The 25,381-nt window shown below is 36.0% G+C and overlaps 2 protein-coding genes and 1 long non-coding RNA gene across 3 annotated transcripts; 1 reads left to right on the forward strand and 2 right to left on the reverse strand.

Moving 5' to 3' along the window:
- Window positions 1–2,583: 2,583 nt before the first annotated feature.
- Window positions 2,584–3,525, reverse strand: LOC145005964 (uncharacterized). Its single transcript, XR_013662742.1, has 2 exons — window positions 3,256–3,525; window positions 2,584–2,819 (listed from the first exon to the last, which is right to left on the reverse strand). It is a non-coding gene; the product is annotated as an uncharacterized LOC145005964 (long non-coding RNA).
- A 1,602-nt stretch (window positions 3,526–5,127) lies between these two features.
- On the reverse strand, window positions 5,128–6,045 carry LOC145006646 (secreted RxLR effector protein 161-like). Its single transcript, XM_078965726.1, has 3 exons — window positions 5,961–6,045; window positions 5,700–5,813; window positions 5,128–5,591 (listed from the first exon to the last, which is right to left on the reverse strand). Exons 1-3 carry the CDS (start codon window positions 6,043–6,045, stop codon window positions 5,128–5,130), a joined length of 663 nt encoding a protein of 220 aa, XP_078821852.1.
- A 10,626-nt stretch (window positions 6,046–16,671) lies between these two features.
- Window positions 16,672–25,109, forward strand: LOC145004379 (replication factor C subunit 3-like). The gene is made up of 11 exons (XM_078963278.1): window positions 16,672–17,556; window positions 17,639–17,749; window positions 17,995–18,027; window positions 23,126–23,297; window positions 23,450–23,628; window positions 23,719–23,855; window positions 23,947–24,042; window positions 24,171–24,240; window positions 24,317–24,394; window positions 24,483–24,552; window positions 24,718–25,109. Exons 1-11 carry the CDS (start codon window positions 16,684–16,686, stop codon window positions 24,804–24,806), a joined length of 1,908 nt encoding a protein of 635 aa, XP_078819404.1. The 5' UTR covers window positions 16,672–16,683; the 3' UTR covers window positions 24,807–25,109.
- The last annotated feature ends 272 nt before the right edge of the window (window positions 25,110–25,381 follow it).

Genomic DNA, 25,381 nt, shown 5'->3' on the forward strand with positions numbered 1-25,381 from the left:
ACTACGTTTCTAGGAAATCCCTAGGAAAAATTTGTGAAGTTCCGATGGATTTCCTAGGAAAGACATTATTCGTCACAAATTTCTAGGAAATGCATATGAAATTCCAAGGAATTTCCTAGAAAGCAAACACGTTTTTTTCATTTTTATAGGTTCAAACGTTCTGTTTTTTGTTCCATATTTTGTGGAACTTTGTTATACATGAAATACTTTTATCTTACCAAAATATGTATTATACACATACGTAAACATACATATATGCACATACAATATATAGAATATATAATAATAAACAAATGCTTTGAGTAATGTGTTATGGTGGTGTATTCTCTACTAAACTCGATATGATTTGTTTTGTTACAAGGGAAAAAAATGTAGGGACAATGACTGGATTCTCTACTAAACTCGATATGATTTATTTTGTTACAAGGGGAAAAAAATGTTAAAAAAATATTACTAAGGAAATACCGAGGAAATTTGGGTATTGATAAAGATCCTAGGAAAAGCGTAGGAAATACCGAGGAAAGTGTAGTTAGTACAACTTCCATGGGAAAAATGTAGGAACAATGAGTGTATTCCCTACATAAACTCGATATGTTTTTGTTGTTACAAAAAAAAATTGTTAAAAAAAATATTACTAAGGAAATACCGAGGAAAGTTGGGCATTTATAAATATCCTAAGAAAAGTGTAGGAACTTCCGAGAGATTTCCAAGGAAAACGCGTTTATGGTTGTTCCTAAGCATTTCCTCGGTAATTGGTAGGTAATACCGAGAAATTCATTTTCCTCGGAAATATCCGTAGGAAATCCCTCCTTTTTCTAGTAGTGTAAAAAGACTGATTTTTTATAAACTACATGGCCGCATGGTAAACCACCGCCTCTCAGTTCTTATGGATAAAGTAATGTTTTTATTTAAAAAGATGTGATGGAGGTGTTCAAAGTATTAGCTATAATCGACAAAGAAATTCTTATGCATTGTGAAGATTCTTGATTTAATGTTTTTTTATCTTATTAATCTTTTGAAAGGGTTAAATACAATAAATAACAAAAAATTTTCATTGGTTTATTTATCATAGTATCATATTTCCATTTTTCATACTACAGTTTTCATTGCTAAAGTTTATGTAGATTTTTTAAAGCATAATGGTCTAATAAGACAAAAAGTTTGAGAAATTATAATGCTATGATTGAGTAAAATTTTCAAAGCAACATGCCTTAAAAAAGATTTTTTGAGTCACTAGCAAACGACATTGTAGCTATGAGAATTTCTCTTCCATCTCGATTTCAAGGGAAGAATAAAAATTTAACCCGGTGGGTTTATACTGTCCCATTTCGATTTCGATTTAATGGGAAGAATAAAAATTTAACCAAGTGGGAAGAATAAAAATATTGTCCCATTTTTTTTGATTTATTGTAAACGATAACTTTTTCTGTAAGCCCTTACTTTTTACAAATTTACCTTTATCTATTTTCCCTTCCATTTCCCTAAGTGTGCCCGTTGTTTTTGCAAACATTTTAAAATGTTATTTATCGAAACAACACTTTATCCATAAGGAATTGATAAATGAAAATTACAAAAATATCCTCTACGATGAAATTCCTTACTCATGCTTGCACATCAACCCTATTATAGATCTCTTCCATTTTTTCCAAATTAGCTGAAATGTGCATACCCGCAAAGCATTAGCAAACGGGTATCACAATCAGTTTGGATCGACCCGGTTTCAAGTATTTGGTACGGTATTCTCCATAGTGTCCCACATCCATGAGGTGAGATAACCCAAGATCAAATAATTATATGTGGTCAAATTAGGGACAATATTGAAATCTTTCATTTCTTGGAAGGATCCTCCATTTGATCTACGAGAAGTCGATGGCCAAAAGTGATATGAGCATCTTACAAATGTAGCTGATGTGGGATTTGTTGTATCTTCCATATATAAGCACCCAAGAGAGCATTGAAAGTAGAGGTGTTCTTGTTTCGTTTTGTTGCAACTTCCATGAATATTTCAAGGGCAATATCGACATTTTTCATTCTACTTGTCATTTTGATGTCTTTTGCATATTCTTCTGATGACATGGGTCTATCTTATTGTTCTCTTTCTCCCATTAAAAACATGTTGATTTACAAGGTCAAAAGAATGGTGGATACAAGGATAAAGCAACCATTAACAAATTAAGAGCCACCAATTACTGATTGCACATATTATCATTTTTATAATACTAAACTATAATACATTTTTTAAAAACCTTCTTATCCATATATCCATATAAAACTAAAGCTTGCAACACCTAAAATTTAACACTCTCATCAAACTATAATCAAACGCAACAATCTAGTAAATCTTTAATTCTTGAAAAAAAATCAATTCTTCCTTTTTTCTGAACCATAAATTTTAGCGAACAATAAAAATTTACCAACAGAAAATTAGCCGATACAAAGTTTTCGATTATATTAGTACAATATAATATAACCAACAAAAACCTATAAGATAAGCTAAATCACCAACTATATTATATATAAAAAAACAAACACATCTAGGACATAAAGAATAACAAAATACAACCAATCCCAAGTAATCCCAAATAGAACAATAATTAGTAGCCAAATTCAACCACTTCAAAAATGGAATGAAGAAAAAATAATATACACCAACAAACTAATAATCACTAGAATTTGAAGCAAGAATATAAAATAATATATAAACCTTGTAAACAATAACAAATAGAAAACTTTATTTGCATTGTCATTGATCAACAATCCCATGCTTATTCTCCATTGATGACTTAATGGCAGCAAACATCTAAATCCATCTCTTTTGACTATAAGATTCAAATCAAGAAAACACAATAAATATTTCAATTTTTTTTTCTCAATTAACTCTAATAAACTGTAATTAAAATCAAATTAGCAATTCCAAACTATACAAGATTAAGTTATCAATAATTTTAGATTCTTCTTTTTAAATTAAAGAAAGAAATATTTAGCAAGTAGCAACTACTAAAATTATGAAATTAATCAAACTGAGAAATAAATTAGCAATTTAGTGATTTAATTTCGAACTCCCCACATTTACATATTAACAAAAATTGATTCTAATTTACCAATTAATATGGTGAAAATCAATATAGACATCGAGAATTTGAATTGAAAACAAAAGTTCACTGATTCACTAGTGAATGAGAATTAAGAAACTTACACAGATAGAATCATAAGGGGAGAATTTATACACTTCCATTTATAAAATCAAGAAGTTACCATTTCTGATTGATTGGATTGACCGATATAGGTAGGGATTTTGTGTGCATCCATGTTCTACAAGTCATTCTCTCATCGTGTAAGATCGTTGCCACCCTTCTTAAGACATGATTATCAACCGAATCCTCATCTTTCAAGCTGTCCCATATGTCCTTTTCGTTGTTATTTAATATTGCTCCCCGTCTCCTCGTTTCTTCGGTTCTCACTGAATCTTCGAATTAGACGTACGAGGTACATTTATCAAAATATTGAGGGGTGCTTTTTTTTCCTGCTGTATTCTCAAAACCTCAAAATCGTGCCCTAGTTAACTAATCATATTTTTTGAGCCCAAATAAGATGTATACCACAAGACTAAAACAAAATCTGATGCCCTTATGTCCATTGCTGCCCTGGGCTAAGGCCCAGCTCGTCTTGGTCGGGCTTGGTTTTTTTTTATTTAAAATACTAAATAGTTAGTTAGTTAGTTATTTTTTTTTTATTTTTTCTTATTTTGCATGCTTGGTTTTTTTTTTTTGGAGTTTTGGTTACACCTTTGATCATTGAGACTTAACTTCATCTGTTTTTTCCATCCATCGGTGAATGTAACCCTCATGTGAGAGTATAAAATTTACTTATATACGACCACTTGATCTTCTTTGGTCTTATGTAAATATTACTTATCCGTTTGTGTTTCCCTTTTGTAGTTAGGCTGCTTAACAACCACATGATTCAAACTTCTAGAATAAGCATGAAACATCATAGCTAATTGCAAAAATAATGTTTGATGTTCTCGATAACACTTTCTTATACAAGCTTGCAACCAAGAGGAAGAAAGAATAAAAGTTAGATAAACCAATAAAACCTAAAGTCTAAGGCGGAGATTCGTAGGAATGTCTTCATTCATGAGTTCTGACAACGAATTTAGTGTTAACAGAAAGAGTAGAATTCGGATGCAGTTTGACAAAGTCTACAAGAAATAATCCCAACCGGCGACAACATCTATTGAGGGAAGATCGAATCTTGTGGAATTGGAATCAACGGTAGTGTTGGCAACGAAAACAATAGAAGAAACACAATGGAGCTCGAAAGTTGGCTCATCGAGAACATCTTGGTACCTGTTGTGGTTTGGTCAAAATCTCACAAAAGAAGCTGACTCCACATAAGTGAAATTACTTTTATTCCCTCAAATGAGGGTCACATAACTCTCTTGGACGGAAGAAACAGTCAGGGTTAAGTCTCAAGTACCAAAGGTGTAACCACAACCCTTCACACAGACCACTCATAATAAAATCCCAATACTAGAACCAAAAGTGAGATTTCAGCCAAACTAGAAGGACCAAAATTATATTTTACTCTAAAATATTGTGTGATTCTAAAAGTATACTAAGAAGTTGGTAAGGTGAATTGGAAGTTTATCCCTTATCTATATTTTTGTAAACTAGCAAGACATAAAACGGTTAGGATTTTATATTATTATCAAATGAAAAGTATAAGATACCAAAGGAAAGATAGAATATATAGACTAGCCAATTAGAGGTTTCTAGCTAATAGGCCAACATAAGACTCAATGCAAATAAATCCCATAATCTTATTAGGCTAACACCCCCCTCAAACTCATAATGCAAATAAATTGAGAGTTTGTTAGACATAAAATAAAATCGAGTAGCAGTTAATGGCTTCGTAAGAATATCAACAATCTGCAAAGTGGAGGAAACATAAGGATGATAGATAGTTCCATTCTGGAGATGATACCGTGTGAAATGACAATCAATTTCAATGTGTTTTGTGCGCTCATGAAACACTGAATTATTGGCAATCATTACGCACTCTCGATGTCACAGTACAAATGGGTAGGCTAAGAGATGTGAACACCCATATTTGCAAGAAGCCATCTCAACCAAACAATTCACAAGTGGCGATAACCATGGCTCGATACTCAGACTCTATAGAAGATCGAGAGACAACATCTTGTTTCTTGTTTTTCCATGATATCAATGAAGCTCCAAGAAAAACACAATACTTATTAGTGAACTTACGATCATAAATATCATTATCCCAATTTGCATCACTATAGGCACGCAACTCAAGAGAGGATGTAGATGGAAACACAAGAGTGCGGAGCTGAGTACCACGTAGATATCTCAAAATACGAAGAAAAGCTCCCCAATGAACAATAGTAGGAACAGTGACAAACCGGATAACCACATGAAATTTATGAGCAATATCCAGTCTAGTGACATTTAGGTAAACCAAACTCCCTACAATGGTACGATAATGGTTTGGATATGATAATGGGACACCATCAGTTAGAGAGTACTTTGCATTACTCTCTATAGGCGTATCTCTTATCCGATTATCTGTGAGTCGTGCACAGTTAAACAAATCTTAAATATAATTCATTTAAGATAAAAGATAACCCTTTGGAGACTGAGCAACTCCGGTACCCAAGAAATAACATAGCAAACCCAAGTCTTTCATAGCAAAATAGTGAGCCAAATCACGCTTGAAAGACTCTATACCATCATGATCATCACCAGTAATAATCATGGCATTGACATATAAGGAAATAATAATTCGACCTGCATTCATATATCGAACAAATAGAGTCGAGTGATGGTTACTTGGCTAAAAACTAAGCAAAGTAATCACCGTAGAAAATTTCTCAAACCAAGCATGAAGGACTTGTTTGAGGTCGTATTGTGCCTTCCAAAGTCGACAAACTTCACCTGGTTGGTGAGCAATACCAACGGGAGGAGACATGTATACTTCCTCTTTAAGATCATCATTCAAGAATGCATTTTTGACATCCATCTAATAAATATTCCATTTGTGAATAGAAGAAACTGCAATCAAGGTAAGAACATTCATCATTTTTGCAACAGGAGCAAACGTCTCCTCATAATCCATATCATACTTGTGTATGTACCCTTTGACAACAAGTCTGGTTTTATAACGCTCAACAAATCCATCAGGGTTTCTTTTGATTATATATACCTAATGACAACCAATCGTGTATTTTTCGGGTGGAAATGAAACCAGATCCCATTATGAGTTTGATAAAGAGCTACAAGTTACTCAACCATAATGGTCTGCCAATGGGGATCAGAAATAACTTCTTTGTAGGATGATGGCTCAGAGAGATGATGTATATTAGCAATAAAAGAGGCAAAAACTGGTGAGTAAGATGAATAGACAAAGTCAGGAAGCTTTGTGGACTTCTTATTATGATAAGGCTTCGATGGAGGGGGTCTTGATGATCTGCAGGCAGATGATCAGCGATATGTGGTGGATCAGCATCAGGAGGTGGATCTGTAACAGGTGGTGGATCCTCAATGTCAATGCTAAACGGATCAATAGTACGAAGCTCTTCTCAGGTTGCATCATGTGACTGAACATGAATTCTATAGAACAAATTATGCCCCAAAAAGTGACATTGCGAGAGACATACAATTTTTGATTTAATGGATCATGGCACTGATAACCTTTCTGACTAATACCATTGTAACGACCCGTCTCTAGTATGTTGCTTTATATTATTTATTTTAGAAGTTTGTAGAGGGACTCGACGAGTTTATGGCCCGACTCGTCGAGTAGAGTCGTGGTCTTGGGCAGCGTATAGATCGGCGACTCGGCGAGTCCATATTCGGGACTCGACGAGTCGGCCTGCCAGGTAGAAACCCTAAATCCCCGGGTTTGCACCCTATTTAAACCATCTTATGAGCCCCCAAACTCGTCTCCTTCACCCTCAAAGCATTATTTGGCAAACCCTAACCATTCCATTGAGTATTTGAGCTTTTCTTGTCTAAATCTTGAAGTTTTGAAGAGAAGAAGGAGGCTAGATCCAAAGGAGAAGAAGAAGATCCAAGTTTTTGCACCTATTTCAGAGTATCTTGAGGTAATAATCGGTTTCTTCCAGTTTTGATGATTGATTCTCCTTTATAAGCATATTTGGCCAATTCTTTAGCTTGTTCTTAGTAGATAAATCATATTGGATGGACTAGCTTTCGGATCTAGCCATGTTTCAGTTCCAAAAACGTAGATCTATCAACTTTATGAAGCCATTTTGCATGATAGCCATAGATCTAATCTTCCAAGTGCCTTTTTAGCCTTTATATCCTTTTGTATGCATTTGTACACGTAAAGTTGGGAACTTTACGTGGTAAACCAGCCTTAGCAACTCAGATCTATGTATTGTATGCAGTGGTTTTGAACAGAATCGAGTTTTTAGTAATTGCATGCATGTGACTCGGCGAGTCGTTCTTCGGACTCGGCGAGTCGGGTCGCGAGTCCCCGATCCTTCCCCTTTGAGTGATTCCAAGTGGAGACCAGTGAGTAATGGAATGGACTCAGTGAGTCGGAGGTTAGACTTAGTAATGGAAGGACTCGGCGAGTTGTTCATACAACTCAGCGAGTCTAAGGCAATCTTCGTAATTTCAAGATCAACTCGTCGAGTTGTTCATACAACTCGGCGAGTCGGATGCAGATAGTCTGAGTTTTAGAATCAAATGGGAACTCGTCGAGTTAAAGCCATACTCGACGAGTAGCAGCAAGCAGGGTTAAGAAATGAGAGTAGGGACTCGGCGAGCTGGCGGCCCAACTCGGCGAGTCAGGTCAACTGTAAGTTGACTTTGACCAGAAAAGTTGACCTACACCAGGAGAGTTGACTTTAGCCAGGGGTAAAAGAGTCATTTTACCCCAATGCAATTATTAGTATTTTGATTGAGTGTATTTGTGGAATTGTAGCCGGGGAGATACCGAAGCAGCAGCAAATAGCTTCCAGAGCCATACACTCAGCAGCCAGATCACGAGGTGAGTTTCCTTCCAATAGGAACGGGTCTAAGGCCACAATGCCGACCTGTATAGCTAGTAGTAGTTTCCGGACTTTGGTCTGATGCGGATTTTATTATGTTTGAAGCCTTCGTGGCTCAGGCAGGATTATGTGTTATATGTTCCGGGTTACAGCCCGATGCAGTATGCTATTTATGTGTTCATGCTAGTTGATAGGTTTGTGCTATGCTATGATCAGTAGTTCCGGACTTCTGTCCGATGCAGTCAGTTTCGGACTTCGGTCCGATGCAGTCAGTTCCGGACTTCGGTCCGATGCAGGAGGCAAGGCCTCAGTAGCTCCGGACTTCGGTCCGATGCAGAGGGCAAGGCCCTGGCTAGTTCCGGACTTCGGTCCGATGCAGTGGGCAGGGCCCAATATGTGTTCATATGTATTGTATGGTATGTGGTAGTTTGGGGGAGCTCACTAAGCTTCGTGCTTACAGTTTTAGTTTTGGTTTCAGGTACTTCAACAAGTAAAGGGAAGAGCTCGGGTTGATGGCATCGCATACACCACAGTTACAGCTGTCCTGGGAGATGTTTTTAGTTTTTGATTACATGTGATTGATACAGTTTTGATGCAGTTCTACATATCTATTAGTTACTGTTTTGAAACATTGACGTATGGGTTTTACTTTGTGATATTATTTTAGTACTTTTAGTAATTTTAAACAAAAATTTTTTTGGGTCGTGTTTTGGGATGTTTCAACCATATCCCAGAAAAACACAAAAGAGCTAATTTTGAAGACAACTTATCTCTCTCGACATGAGGCTTCAAGACAAAAAGGTACACCCAAACACTCATAATGAAGAATAATCCGGAAGTTGTCCAAGCAACATTTCATAAGAAGACTTCCCCAAAGTGTACGCAGTAGGAATGAGATTAATAACATAAGTGGTGGTATGAACAGCTTCTCCCCAAAACATATTGGGAACTTGAGTAGAAATTAACAAGGATCTTGAAGTTTCTAGGAGATGTCGATGTTTTCTTTCTGCAACACCATTCTGCTATGGAGTGTTTATACAAGATGAGTGATGCCCAGTGCTATCAGATGTCAATAAATTTTTAAAATCATTGGAGGTAAAATCTCCTTCCAAATCACACCGAAAACATTATATGACAGTAGAGTGTTGAGTCTTGACATGATCTCTGAATTCATTATATATGGTGAAAAAGTCAGACATGCGCTTCATAAACTAAACCCATGTATAATGAGTGTAATGATCAATGAATGAAACTTAATAGTTAGCTCCCGATTTAGAGGTGATCGGAGATGGACCCCACACATCAGAATGCACGATACCAAAGGGAGCAACAGAATGAGTGATACTTTTATTAAATGGTAAAGCAGAATATTTTCCTAGTTTACAACCACAACAATCAGAAATATCATCAATTTTCAAAGAACCTAACACACCAGTGCAAACCAAAAATTGTAAACGAGACGCTGAGACATGTCCCAAACGAGAATGCCAAAGATAAAAAAACAGATGATGTAAGGTTTAAACTAAAAGACGACAAATCGACACTAGATGCAGGAACATCAACAACACATAGAGCTCCCCAAGTCTACCACCTATCCCAATCACCCTCCGATATCGAATGTCCTATACACATGAATTAGAAAAGAAGACCCAACAACCAAATTTACACAACCGACTGATCGATGTAAGATTCAAAGCAAGTGTGGGAATGTAATACACATATGTTAGAGATATATAAGGAGTGACAATAGAACCAACACCCTCTACTGACATAGGTGTAGCACTAGTAGACATAACAAAGATAGGTGTACGAGACGATATGAAGAAAAATATGAAAAATATGGTGACATGTGATGAGATGCATCAGAATCCAATATCCACAAGGATGAAGAAATACCTGACATGTTGGATAAAGACAGACATGAATGAGACATGGAAGCTGATATGACAATTGGATTGGCAGCAATGAAATGTCTAAACTGCTCAACAATTTGCAGCAACATCGTATTGTGGTGGCCTAAAAGATGGAAAAGAAGGTTGTGACTGTCCAAAAGACCTATTTTGTTGTGAAGGCTAAGACTATGTAGGTGATCTCGTTTGCTGTTGCTGCTGATTTCCCTTGCTTATCAACAAATGGCAATTTGCATTCTAATGGTTCTTCTTCTTACATAAATCTTACTCATCAAATGCAACTTTGGGATGATTTCGGTTTGAAGACTGAGGTAGTTGTGGAACAACAAAGATAGTAGGAGTGGTTGTATATGGACCTTTGTCAGCATGGGACTTGATACGAGTTTCTTTAACAATAAACTCGTCAACAACCGAATCAACAGTAGGAAGAGGTGTGCGATGCAAGATTGATCCACACAAGCCTTCAAAATTTGAACGTAGTGCCATCACGAACTAAACCAAACATTATTCTTCCCTTCTATCAATATAAGGCTTAAAAGCCTTCAACACATCAGGTTCTGTAAGAGCCAAATGATCCCATAAATCTGACATTGCTGCATAAAATTTCTGAACACTGAGATTATTCTGTTGGAGGGCTCGAATATGAAACTCTAACTGATACTGGTTTGCAAAATTAGACTGAGTATATAGCCTAGCCAAGTGATCCCAAACCTCCTTTGCTTTGTCATACTTCGCCAACTGAGAACCAATGGGCTGGATAACATAAATATTAATCCAAGTAATGATCTTGGAGTTATCAGTCTACCATGAATCCAATAGGATTTCATAATTATCAGCCTTCTCGTTTGTTGGTTTCTTCTTGTTACCTGTAACAATCCCCCATATAGTCTTGACTCGCAAACAATTTTTCATAACATAACTCCAATAGACATAATTTTTTCCATTGAGTTGAATACTAATGGACTGAAGAGAATCATCTCTCTGGGCCATATTTCAATATTAGTCAAACGAAAATAACATTAAATATGAGTAACAACAACAACAATCAAGATCTCGAAATCAACAAAACCAACAGGCGAAACAAAGCCCCCGACATCGATGAAACGAACAAATCAATCAAACAGAATACATAAACGAGCAAGAAAACCATACCCAAAAAACGAAAATACAACTCACCCCCAAAAACGAAAATACATTATCAAACCGAACTATGATACCATGTAAACTACTGTACCATGTAAACTATCAAGACATAAAACGGGTAAGATTTTATATTATTATCAAATGAAAAGTACAAGATTCAATGAAAAGAAAAGATAGAATATATATACATGCTAATTATGGTTTTCAAGCTAATGGGCCAATATAAGACCCAATACAAAATAAAGCTCATAATTTTAATAGGATAACAATTTTAACAACTTGTCAAATTACAAGAATTAAAAATAGAAAAATTTCATTATTAATGCCCTAGTCACCAATTTGAACAAATTGAGTTAGTTTAAAGATCATGTACAAATATAGACTAAAAACCCACAATCAAATTGCAAATTCTACGACAAATAAATGGTACTACTATATGTATTCCTCACTCATATACAATGTCAAATCATAAACGTACATACACTATTCTACTCGTAACGAAGGGTGGACACAAAATAATTTCAGGGTATATATAAAATTACCCTAAATAAATAAGCCGTTACCGGTGAATCTTTATTTTCTCTCTCGGTGAAATAAGAAAGTGTAAAAATATTGATGCAAATACATAATTTTGAACTAAAATTATATATTATAAAGAGTAAATCTAAAGTCTACATCAACCAAATTTATAAAATTCCAAACAAACAAATTCAATTTCAAATAATAAAACATAAATTTTGAACAAGGCTGGACAAAATAAAAATGTTCATGGTTTTAAGAAAGCAATTGGCGAACTTGAAAATCAAAATCTTGGCAGATTTGAGAAAATTAATTTCAAATTAAGTCAACTTGTTCAAAACAGACTCAATTTCAAATAACAAATCAAATTTTGCTTCAAGTAATAAATTTTGAATTCAAGGCATTTAAGAAAATCAATTTAAAGTTTAAAATTGAGAACCTTAAGACGAGTGTTTGGTTTAAAAGTTTCTAGCTATTTTTGTCAAATATACAAATAAAAACTCTACATTTTAGCTATCAACTACCAACTACAAACTAGTTAGTTTTACCGAATACATCCTATATCGATTAATATTTATATCTACAACAAGTTGGAAGATAACCGTTTCATCTTGTAAAATAACAACTAACAGAAACCGAAAGGCATATTGTAACTGTAAACAATAATAAATATATGCGGATTATGTATTTGACTATGAATAATAAAATGAGTTACATCAGCCTTCCTGCTGTCAAGATATTCACAAATTTGTCTTACATTCGCCCCTAGTATTCGTGATTGTGACACCAGTTTGTCATATATCAAATGTCTACATAAAATTTTACCATTCAGAGTTGTACTATGTGCTACTATGTGCTTCTTTTGATGTACTCAACATATAACTTTGTGTATTGGTATGGGTGTTCATATTCCTTAATTTCTCCAAAATGATAAAACCAAAGTTACCACACACAAATTAAAAATTTTCAACACACATATTAAGGGTTAATCAGTAGAATTTACTGCAATGAATCAAATAACTATTCTTTTAGCTGTATCATAAAAAGAGTCGTTGAGATTTGCAAATTGAAAAAAGAATGGTCTCCACTATTTAATCTAGTTTCTTAATAACATAACGTCCTTGTTTGCAAAATATATCAATTTTCAGTGTTTTGTGAAATGTCTTACCTATATTTCACTTATTCAAAACAACTTATTCATTTATTGATTTTTTTTTCAAAACAACTTATTCATTTTGATTGTTTTCAAAACAACTTATTCATTTATTGACTTTTTGAAAAAACAATAAGTCAAAAAAAGGTTTGTCAAACTCAAAAGTATTTTTCAAAAGAAAATCCACAAAAAAATGTCTCTACAGTTTAGTTCTATTAATGCAAAAGTCATTCCTGATTTTTTTTTTTTTTTTCACATTTAAGTCCAAAAAAACGGTTAATGCCGGTTTAACCGGTTTTTTTTGGGCAAATTGTAAACAAACAATCAATGATGACCGGTTTTTTTGGGCAAATTGTAAACAAACAATCAATGATGACTTTTTCTTTAAGGAAAATGACTGTGGAGAGTAATGAACTATCGATTTTATTCACATTTTGGTCATTTTCTTTATCTTTGTACTCTATTTACCATTGAAATTGTTTTTGATGCTCCCAAAAACCATTGCAATAACTATTGAAGGTTTCTGATGACTTTATCAACTCCGGCGACTCTCCAGTCATCATTTTCGGTGAGCCTCCAGCAAACATGAGATTTTCGGCTATTTCAAACCCACAAAAACCATTGAAACCTTGAAATGTGTTTGATTTTTTCAAAATTTTCCTCTTCTCTATTTTCTAGATCTACAAAGTTTTATTCTTATCTATTTTCTAGCCCCCTTTCTTCAATGGGTTCCTTCATCAACTTCAATTTTCTATTTCCATGGCAACTTCGAGTTCAAGTTCATCAAAAATCGTTCAGCTTTGATTTCCATGGCAACTTTAATTTTTTTCTTTGTACTCTAAGGTTCAATTTTAGGTTGCATTCCATGAACAAAATCCAAGGGTTTCTTGAATCGTTCCATGAACAAGAACACGAACTTGATTTTAGATTTCTATGGCATCTTCGAACTTAATTTCTAGGGTTTTATTCCCAAGAACAAGAACAAGAACGAACTAAGAACACATACATTTTCATATTTTCGATTAGGAACCTCATTGATTTATTGTATGTTTTTCATGTACCAAGGGTTTCTGGACATACATTCATAGTGTTCATATTTTTTGCAGATTCAACTTTTTGCAAGGGTTTCAATTTTCTTGTATATATGTTTTTCCAATTCATATTCACAGTGTTCAGATGTGAAAACAAGCTTAAGTCATTCATAGTGTTCATCCTTTTGTTGAAAAAATCATACATTCGCCGGAAAATCCATATTTTTCTTAATAATTTCATAGATTAGCCAGAAAATTCAACTTGACCGACTAAACCTACAATATATAGCCGGTCATAATGGTTTTTATGAACATCAAAAACAAGTTTAATGGTAAATAGAGTATAAAAAAAGTGACAAAATGTGAACAAAATCGATAGTTCGTTACCCTCCAAAGTCATTTTCCCCTTTCTTTAATAGTGTTAAAGTTTAAAGACTTTTTTGAAAAATTTTCTTTTTATATATACTAAATTAATTTGAAAAAAAAAACTCAAATTTATTTATTAAAAAAATGGAAACTCTCTCTATTGCTATTCTTTACACCCCAGTCACCTTTTTTACACCAAAGATCCGGAAATTCAACAATAAAGATATCATGTGTCTAGGTGTGAGCATTTAGATCAAACCGGACCATACCGACTCATGGACCAAACTGATTTGGTAGAAATTGGTGGACTTTGGATCAAACCTATTGAGGTAGGTGTAGGTTTTTGGGTTCTTGTACCCGTTGGAATGGTATCACTTTAGGTTCATATGGTACAACTCGATGAAGTCCTACCGAAAGTTAGTTTATCTATTATGACTATAGGGGTGAGTATTTAAACCAAAACCGGACCAGACCATATCAACTCTTAGACCGGACCTGTTGAGGCTTATCATATCCAAGTCAAAGTCAAGTTCCCAGTTCGGTCCAGTCTAGATTTCCAGATGTCCACACCTAAATGTGGTATAAAAGCACGCTCCATATGGCAAATCAACAAAGTCCTCTTAAATTATACAAGATATCAATGATATCTTTAAGATTGTAGTTATCATATAAAATTAAAAGGACTTCGTTGATTTGTCTCATGGAGCGTGTTTTAGGCCATATACTACCTTCATTGTTGAATATTCAGGTTTTGGGTGTAAAAAAGAAATGACTTAGGTGTAAAGAATAACAATGAAGAGAGTTTTAACTTTTTTAGAAGTAACCAAATTAAGTTCAAGTTATTCTACAACACATAACTTAAATGCCAACATAGTTAAATAGTTGCAAATAACGTTATAAAAAGAAATGACTTATGTGAAAAGAATGACAATGAAGAGAGTTTTAACTTTTTAAAAAGTGATCAAATTAAGTTCAAGTTGTTCTACAACACATAACTTAAATGCCAACATGGTTAAATAGTTGCAAATAAGAACTACAATAGTTATAAAAATATATGCTAAAATGATATATAATTATGATTTTAGTTATGATATTTATTGAAGATAATCACAAAAAACCCCCAAAAAAGATATATAAATTATAATTATTGTATTTTCTAATAAATAAAAATGAGTTTTTTTTAGTGAAAAAGATGTAGATGATATATTTATTTTGAGTTTTTTTAATAAAAAATATGAATTTTCTTTAAAATTTTACTGTATATAATTTTTTTTTTCAGAAAAATCATTAAACTTTCTCTAGTAATGAAAAAGTCATATCTAATATTTATTTACAATTTGGCTCGGTCCATTGACACAATAGTTATTTGGCAAGTGTTGAGCTGTTTTGTGGACTTAATTGCCAAAAAAAAAAAAAAAAAAATCATGAATGATTTTTGCATTTTTTTTATTGCTAATTAAGTCCACAAAACAGCTTTCATTGTTAATTTGTTTTGCAAAATCAATCCTAAAAAGTTCAAAATTTTAACTCGTAATTGGAAAATGCCATAATATATTATTTATTATTATTGCTATGGTCACATTTTTTTCGTAGAATTATCACTCTAGCTCACTTAATGAATTTCGTGGTTAATTGATTAACTTGTTTGGCCAAGTCAGTCCTAAAAAGTTCAAATAATGTGATATAATTTTTTACCAAGCCGAGGGACCAAATTTGAACTTTTTAGGATTGATTTTGCAAAAAAATTAACAAAGTTAACCATGAAGCTTGTTAAGTGAGTTAGAGTAATATTCTGCGAGAAAGTTGTGGCTATAACAATAAAAAAAATATTATGGTTTTTTCCAATAAGACACTAAAAATTTAGGGCTTTTATAATATTAGTCCTAAATTTAATTATATGGGAATTATTGTCAATAAAATTATTATCAAGTTTTTTTATATAAAATACAAAGTTTTTATAGGATTTACAATATATTAGATCAAATAACAATATAATAGGGTTAAATAATTGTATCCATGCGAAGTGTAGGCATTTTATAATATTTCTATTGTAATTTAATGCAGTTTTATTTTTTACTCCATAACTAATCGATTTGAGTCAAACCGAACTCGAAAATCTAGATTACTTTTTCGAACACAAGCTTGAAATTAAAGCTTGAATCGAGTTGTTTTTTTAGTTGAGTTGGTTTCCAATTCTTAATTTAAGGTGTCGCAAAGAAGCCCATCTTGTGGCATCAAAATTCAAAACCATGCCGGCTTAACCCCGTTTGGACACATTTATCCTTGACACAATGTCAAAAGGAAAAAGGAAAAAGGTCGATCAAATTTAATCCCCAGCCTGTTTACTTCTCAATCACAACATCGCTTTCATAACCCACCTAAATCTTATCAAACCAACACTTTGTGATACACGTCCTAATTAATTAACCCAATCGACGTCATCATCCCTTCCCACTCTATAAATCTCCCCACCCTTCCTTCTCTTTCAAAGTTTTGATACTTCAACAAACTTTTCCCATGAAAAGCCCCCACGTCTCCCCCGAACCCCCTAAATTTTTACCTGACGACCTCTCAAATGCGTCGCAAAACTCCTCTTCTCGTTCCTCCAAGTTCGCTTGGCCCGGAAAAGTCCCTCATTTCATGAAACAAAAAAAGACTTCAACTTTAACACGAGAAAGCCTCCAAGTCTTGGCCGCTGTAGAAGACAAAAAGTATTATAGCAGCCCTTATTACAAAGGGCTGCTAAATACTGAAAAGGTCCCCGGTACAGGTACAAGTCCCGAAGCAGAGACTAGTATTGCTACCGCTACCGGTGTAACACATGAGATCCAGAATTGGAACTTGTCTAGCCCTTATTATAAAGGGCTACTGTACACGGAAAAAGCTCCGGGTACAAGTACAAATCCGGAAGCAGAGAATATTGCTTCCGGTGGATCAACACATGACCTTCAGAGCTTGGACCCTTCAAGCCCTTATTACAGAGGGCTCCTATACAGGGCTACCAGCCCAGATCGGGAGAGTCAAACGAGTTCGAGAACGAGTTTTTCGGTTAGGATGTCGGAATGGAGTGCATCTTGTTTTTCTTTTAAGGCAAAAGATGAGAAAGATCCGACAATGATAAAAGTTTACTCTACTGAAAATTCGAATGAGGAGTCCTTGAGGGAGAGAGTATCAGAGCCATCGTTATCGCCACCAACACCAGCGGCTATGGTGGTGCAACCATCATCACCACCGTTGCCGCCGCCGGCCGCCAAAAAGATGGTTGTGAATGCAAAAGATGCGAGTGAGTTGAAGGAGGAGAAGAAGTATTTATGGGCGGATACATACCGGCCGGTAGCTCTCAAGGATTTTATTTGCAATAAGGACAAAGCCATTGAGTTGCAACATACGGTAATTAAGATCACGTTGTTAGACGAATATGAATTAAGAAGAATGGCAAATTTGTGTCAATAATTTTGATTTGATTGTGTAGATAAATGAAGATGAGTGTCGCCACTTTATATTTGAAGGACAAGCGGGTGTTGGGAAAAGGACAATGATATGGGCTTTGCTTCGTGAAGCATATGGACCCGATAAAGTGCAGGTATCCTACGTGACACCACTTGAATCCGTCGCTAATCTTAAAGAGATTAGCGACAATTGCTTATTTTCTATATTAATCAAACAATATAGCCAAATCAGTATGTGAATAGAATCGTTTATGGGAAAGTTATAGAAGATCACAAAAGTTAGAAATATTAGCGATGGATTTATTCTGTCGCTAAAAATGGAGTAATAGTAAGAATGTTTATAAGTACTTACCATTTACTAATAACTTGGTTTCTGCAGGCACGAGATGAATGCAAAACGTTTAACTTGAAGGTATACTCTGAACTCTGAAATATGCCATAACTATTCATGCAAATATTCATCTTCTTGAATATCGACTACTAGAAGAGAGTTGAGTGTAGAGCGTTCAAATGCTACCATCTTATTCATATATATAGATAAAATTAGGTGTGTCGAACAAAGTAAGAAGTGGAAACTTACTAGTTATTTCAAGATAAAAAACAAAAGGAAATTGTTGTATATGACGATTATAACAAGTGAAAATATAGGGATTTATTAACTTTATTATAGAATTCAAAAAGCCAATTTGTTGGCTTCGAAAGTTGCTCGATATTACCTGGGAAAACGAAATTCTGGATCTGAAAAAATATATGGTCTAGTTACAATCTTATAACATTTTAGAATATTCCTTTAAATAATTTATCATATATCTATTTTTAGCAGTTAATAAAATTCCAATTAGGTCAAACGAACTTGATTGGCTCTAATGCTTCCTTTTCTTTATTATTATCACCAAGGAAGCGCGTTATTACACAAATAATATACAGAGAGAAAACTCTCGAATGCCAAAAGAGGCAGAGAGAAAACCCATAAATAGAATGACATGTTACACATAGAACCCTATACAAAGAAACTATGACAAAAATAAACATTAAGTACAAGTGTTACGACTAATAGCCCCCGTCAAGCTGAACGGTGGGGGACCTATAGTGAGCAAGTCTCTGAAGAATTCAAACTGGTGACGCGGTAGACTCTTCGTGAAAATGTCAGCCACCTAAAGCTTGGTAGAAACAAACTTGGTGTGAAGCTTGCCGGAAGAAACAAGTTCCCGAATAAAATGGTAGTCAAGCTCAATATGCTTGGCACGCTTATGAGAAATAGGGTTTTGTGTGAGAAATATGGCACTCTTGTTGTCGCAGAGCAAGGTGGGGCGAGCATCCGGGAGAGCATGAAGTTCTCGGAGCAAGTGAGTAATCCAGATTATCTCGGCAGCAGTATTGGCCATAGCCCGATACTCGGATTCACAACTGGAGCGGGAAATGGTAGGTTGCTTTTTAGCACTCCAGGAAACAAGATTCTCGCCTAAGAAGATGGAGTAACCATAGGTAGAGCGTCGTGTCTCAAGGCAACGAGCCCAGTCGGCATCGGAGTACCCAAGCAGAGTGGATGAGGGCGTCCAATGAGAGAATGTAAGGCCATAAGACACGGTGCCTTTGATATACCGGAGAATCCGTTTTACACTTTGAAAGTGAGAAACGGTCGGTGCTTGGAGAAACTGACTCACTTGATTCACGGCATACGAAATATCAGGACGGGTAATGGTTAAATATTGAAGAGCACCGACAAGAGACCGATACTGATAGTGAGTAGGATCAGCGTACAGACCAGTGGTCACAAATGTTGCATTAGCGGCTAGAGGAGTCGACACCGGTTTGGCATCTAGCATGTTTGCCCTCTGGAGTATGTCATGAGCGTATTTGGACTGACCAAGAAACAAACCGTCAGATGTATATGTCACTTCTAGGCCAAGAAAATAGGTTAGGCGGCCAAGATCCTTTATTGCAAATTCAAGATGCAACTTGTTGATAAATGAGCGAATCACGGAGTCCTGATTGCCGGTAAGAATCAGATCGTCAACATATACAAGTAAGTACATAATGCATGTGTCTCGTTTAAAAACAAACAAAGATGGGTCAGCCCGACTACACTCAAAACCATTCGCAAGCAGGAAGGTGCTGAGACGATGAAACCACGCCCGTGGGGCTTGTTTAAGGCCGTAAAGGGCCTTGTTAAGGCGGCAAACATGATCCGGAAACTGGGTACTATGGAAACCTGGCGGTTGCTCCATGTAAACAAGCTCACTTAAGGACCCATTGAGAAACGCATTGTTGACGTCTAACTGGTGGAGAGCCCACTTGTTTGCCACTGCCAAAGATAAGACGACACGTACCGTGGAAGCCTTGCCCATAGGGCTGAACGTATGGGAGTAGTCCAAACCTAGAATTTGGCTGAACCCTTGAGCAACAAGATGGGCTTTGTGACGATCAACTGCGCCATCAGCAAGATATTTCGTTCGGAACACCCATTTGCAGCCGACAACATTATGATTGGAAGGTCGAGGGACCAACGTAAAGGTGTTGTTTTTCCGGAGAGCATCCAACTCACGTTCCATGGCTTGGACCCAATGAGGAGATCGAGCAGCTACTTTGTACCCTTTTGGATCAGTAGAAGTGTGAATCTTTGCAATAAGCCCATGAGAGATGGAGGTAGCCATATCCGCACGATGTTTTGGTTTGAAAATACCGGCCTTGGCTCTAGTAATCATTGGGTGACTCGAGATCGGTATAGGTACCGAAGAACCAGATGGCGGAACCGGTGAAGCCGGAGTAGGTGATGCAGTCGGTGGGGAATCTGAAGAGGAATCGTCACCAGAGTCAGAAGGAGCTCCACCTGGATATGTCAGGGCATCACTTGTATCAGAAACAGTGTCACTGGAGTCGGAGGAAGAGCCCGTGGCATCATTGGTGGGATTAGGCTCAATGGTAGCGGAAGATGGGACAGGATCAACACAAATATTGCATGGCATTGGAGACGGTGGTGGATTAGAGGAAGGAGTCGGCGAGACCGGAGCAGGTAGCATGGCATCGGAAAATTTTGTGAGAGCAAGCAAATGTGCTGGAGTAGCCTTGGAATCATCAAGGAGTGGAAAACATTGTTCATCAAACTTGGCATGCCTGGTTATGTAAATACGAGATGTTGATGGTTCAAGGCATTGAAAACCCTTGTATTGTGAGCAATAACCAAGAAAAATGCAGGGAAGGCTGCGAGGGGATAGTTTGTGATCCGCATAATCCCGTAAATATGGGTAGACCCTACACCCGAAAGGGCGAAAATGAGCATATGTGGGCGGTGTGTTATAGAGCAACTCAAATGGAGATTTATATTGCAAGACAAATGAGGGGAGGCGATTTATGATATAGACCGTTGAGCTGAACGCATGAACCCAATAATCAGGGGAAACACGGCCATGAAACATCATTGCGAGACCGGTCTCGACAATATGTCGATGCTTGCGCTCCACCCGACCATTTTGGGCAGAGGTATAAGGACATGATATGCGATGGAACGTGCCATTAATATCAAGTAAGGATCGTACTTTGTGATTTAGAAACTCCGTGCCACCATCACTTTGAAAAATCTTCACCTTGGCATTAAATTGAGTTTGTGCATATTTGAGAAAAACATCCAATACATCAACAAAACCGGACTTAGTTTTGAGTGGGTAAAACCACGTAAAGCGAGAAAAATCATCCACAAATGACACATAATAGCGATAAGAATCAATAGAACATATGGGGGAGGGACCCCAAAGATCACAATGAATAAGATCCAAAACATTCATAGCACGTTTATCATTGTTTACAAAAGGTAGCTGATGTGCCTTTGCCATTTGACAAGAAGAACATATGAACGGGTTAGCTAAAATGGAGGAAACCAACAACTGGCCTGTTTATTTAAAAGTGAAATAGTGTCATAAGAGACATGCCCTAAACGAGCATGCCATAAATCAAAAGAAGCTTTCAACGCAGCTTTGGTGGATGCAAAAAGGGCATGAGAACCAGTGGAAAGCACATAAAGACCTTGACTACATTGCCCCTGAGCTAGAACCCGTTTCGTCTTTCGATCCTGAATGTAAAAATGCGGGTGAGAAAATAAAACATCCAGGCAATTATCATGGGTTAATTTGCTAACAGATAAGAGGTTTTTAGTAAGTCGCGGAACGACTAACACATCCCGAAGGTGGATATCTCCTTTAAAGGAGACGTGTCCTGTATGAGAAATTGGAAGAGCAGTACCGTTTCCAAAGAAAACCTTTCCGTTTCCGGGGAAAGGAGCCGGATTTGTAACGGATGCAGTAGTGGAGGACATATGATCGGTTGCACCCGAATCGACATACCAATCCGGACCAGATGAAGTCACGTGGCAGTGGGCATGAAAGGCCCGAGCAAGATCAGTGTCCGATCCAGGGGAAGGAGAACCCGGAGTGAACGAAGCATACCGGACAAGTTGCGGACACGCATTGGCAAAATGGCCATTTGTGCGACAAAGCTGGCAGTGCGGAGGACGACGCCCACGACCTCGACCCCCACGAAAATTCCAACCACCGCGACCCCGATTTGGTTGAGATTCGGTCGAATGAGTAGTGAACGCCACTGGAGGAGTGACAGACCCATGGATGGATTGCATAAATAATTCGTGACCCTCGGCCTGAGCAAGAAGGTCGCGAAACATCACAGTAGAGCGAGATGCTCGAATGGCGGTGGAGAATGTCTCAAACGGAGCACCGAGACCACACAAAAACCAATGGACTTTATCAGAATCGGCAACAGGGTGTCCAATGGCCGACAATTGGTCACAAATAGTGCGAAATTTTCGCCCAAAATCGGAGACAGAGGAAGAGCCTTTTGATACCTGGCGGAGTTGATCTCGAAGGTTTTGAACTCTTTCGACGGAGGAGCTGCTATAAGCGGCTTCTAGGGCATCCTAGATTTCCTTAGCGGTAGAGAGACCAACAATTTCTGAAAAAGCCTCTTCAGAGAGAGAAGCTTGAAGAAGTATCACTGCCCTTTGATCGGCAGATTCCCACTCTGTTAATTCAGGATTTGGAACAGAGGTCCCTTCCTTGACAATCGTGGAAGGCGGTTTAGCGGAGGAGCCATCAACGAGAGGCAGGAGATTCTGATGTTAGAGAAGTGGCAGAAATTGAGGTAATTGGAGGAGGTAAGCCGATTGGAGATTAGGTGGAGAATAGTGTTCATTGAGAGGAGAGAATCAGAAGAAGATGATCCGGCCATGGAGGAGGAGAAGAGTTTTTAGAGAGAAAAGGGAGAGGATCGGATTAGGCGCTCTGATACCAAGAGAGAAAACTCTCGAATGCCAAAAGAGGCAGAGAGAAAACCCATAAATAGAATGACATGTTACACATAGAACCCTATACAAAGAAACTATGACAAAAATAAACATTAAGTACAAGTGTTACGACTAATATATACATAATGATACATATATACATATACCTTATACATGTATATCTACTTTTGTTTGTGTGATAAGGTTTGTGTATTTGCAGGGGGAAGAAGTAAGCAGTATTATGGTGAATGTGAAGGAATCATCTCAACATGTAGAAATAAACCTGTCTGAACTAAAAGGATTTGAGAAGCATGTCATCGTTGAACTCATCAAAGAGACAAATAACTTAACCAACAAAACGGGGCTACGATGCAGCAATGATAACTGTAGAGGTATAAAATAACTCATTATTTGGGTAAATCACAGAATATATATAGCAACATACTTTATTCTCACTATCAATACAGGCATCATACTTTTATCTTTTACCCAAAAGTAGGTTGGTATTATGATGTGTAAGGAGTTTGAGTGGTTGGATTTGCAGCCATCATTCTGCATGAAGCAGACAAGCTGTCAACTGATGCATTGCTGTATATTAGATGGGTTATAGAGCGGTATAGAGGATGTCATAAAATCTTCTTTTGTTGTCAAGATGCTTCAAAGCTTCAACCCCTTAAAAACATTTGCAAATTGGTCCAACTCCTTCCACCTTCTAATAAAGAGGTCATTCATTCATTCATTCATTCAATACTTTTTATATATATGTTTTTAAAATAGATTTTATATATAACATTTATTCCTCTTTGTTTCCAGATTGTTCAAGTCCTGGAGTTCATAGCAAAAAATGAAAATATAGAATTGCCAAATAAATTGGCTGAAAGAATAGCCGTTAGTTCCAAGAATAACTTGCGACAAGCTATTCGCTCCTTTGAAGCTACCTCACAAAATAAGTTCTGTTTCATTCACCTTATACATATTTTATATGTATTTGTGTGGATCCTTATGTGTTTTTGTTTTTGTTTTCTGATAATATATCTGCAGCTCACTTTTGGAGGAAGATCAAGTAATATTGACTGGGTGGGAAGATGATATCGCAAATATTGCCAAAAGTATAGTAGAAAAGCAAAGCCCCAAACAGTAAGCTAAGCGACTTCATTATTAAACACATTTTTACACAAAATATTCATATTTCTCATCTTTTTAATTTCTATTTTGTCCTGTTCTGTATTGTACTGTTTAACATGTTGAATTGATTATGTTAACAGGCTATATGACATTCGTCGAAAACTTCAAAATCTCATAGATCATAGTGTGCCACCTGAGTTCATCTTTGAAGTAAGAAATGATAAAACCTATAAATATAAACGATTTTTCAACATTTAATATTTATAATACTCTCTCTATTTTGCAGACTCTAGCAGTTGAACTGAAGAAGAATGTTGAGGAGTCGATGCATAAGCAGATCGATAAGACATATAAGGAATATAGCGTAAGAACTCTAAACTCATATTTTTTTAACTGAAATTGAAAGGGAACATAGGATAAATAAGTACTAAGCATTTTATTGTTGTATTCAGGGAGCTGATAAACATAGACATGCAAATGATGAAAGGAAAAAGCTTATCCATCAATTCATGAGTATCGAAGGTATAACATTGATCGACTTCCTTAGTTATTTACCCACATTCTTGATTATTTATAAAAAATAATAAAAAATAACTAAAACAAATGAAAGTACGTTTTATTTGTTGCATTTGTGCTTTTCTGCACTTGTACGTTTTCATTAACATGTAAGTTTGTGTGTTATTTCAGAATTCATAGCAAAATTCATGAGCTGCTACAAAAATCATCTGGCTAAGAAGGCAATAGACATGACTGAAATAAAAGAAGAGACAACATGAATATAAGATCCAACTGCAATAAAAAAAAAAGTAGAACACAACTTACATGTTGTGCTATAACTAATATACAGAATAAAATGGCAACTGAGAATGCCACACTGTTACTTGGTGGGCAAAATCCTTGCATAGCTGCAACTAAATCATCTGTATTTGCCATACAAGAATACATATATATTTTCATATTGTTTTATTATTCAAGAAAATCAATAAAAGAAGGTTCTCATGTAATGTAAATCTTGTACTATGTTACAAATAAATTATGTGTGTTTGATCGTTGTTTCCAAAATCTTGTTGATTTTGAAGTTAAAATTATGAAATTGAAGCAATCTGCTGGCATGTTTTTTTTTTCACTGTTAATGTTTGTCTAGATAAATGATGTAAACAAATACTTGGGGAAATGGAAGGAATAATTACATGAGAACAAAATTGTAAAAAAGTAAAAGTCTTAATTGAGAAATTAAGAGACAACCTCTTAATATTTCAGATATAGAGCGTTTGGTAGGCTATGAATAACAGACTTTTAATTTCTTAAAATCCTCTTAAACTTTCAGACCTAAACTTATATCTGAATAAAC

Source organism: Lactuca saligna, chromosome 7 (assembly GCF_052625555.1).
Source record: "Lactuca saligna cultivar CGN05327 chromosome 7, ASM5262555v1, whole genome shotgun sequence".
Taxonomy (NCBI): domain Eukaryota; kingdom Viridiplantae; phylum Streptophyta; class Magnoliopsida; order Asterales; family Asteraceae; genus Lactuca; species Lactuca saligna.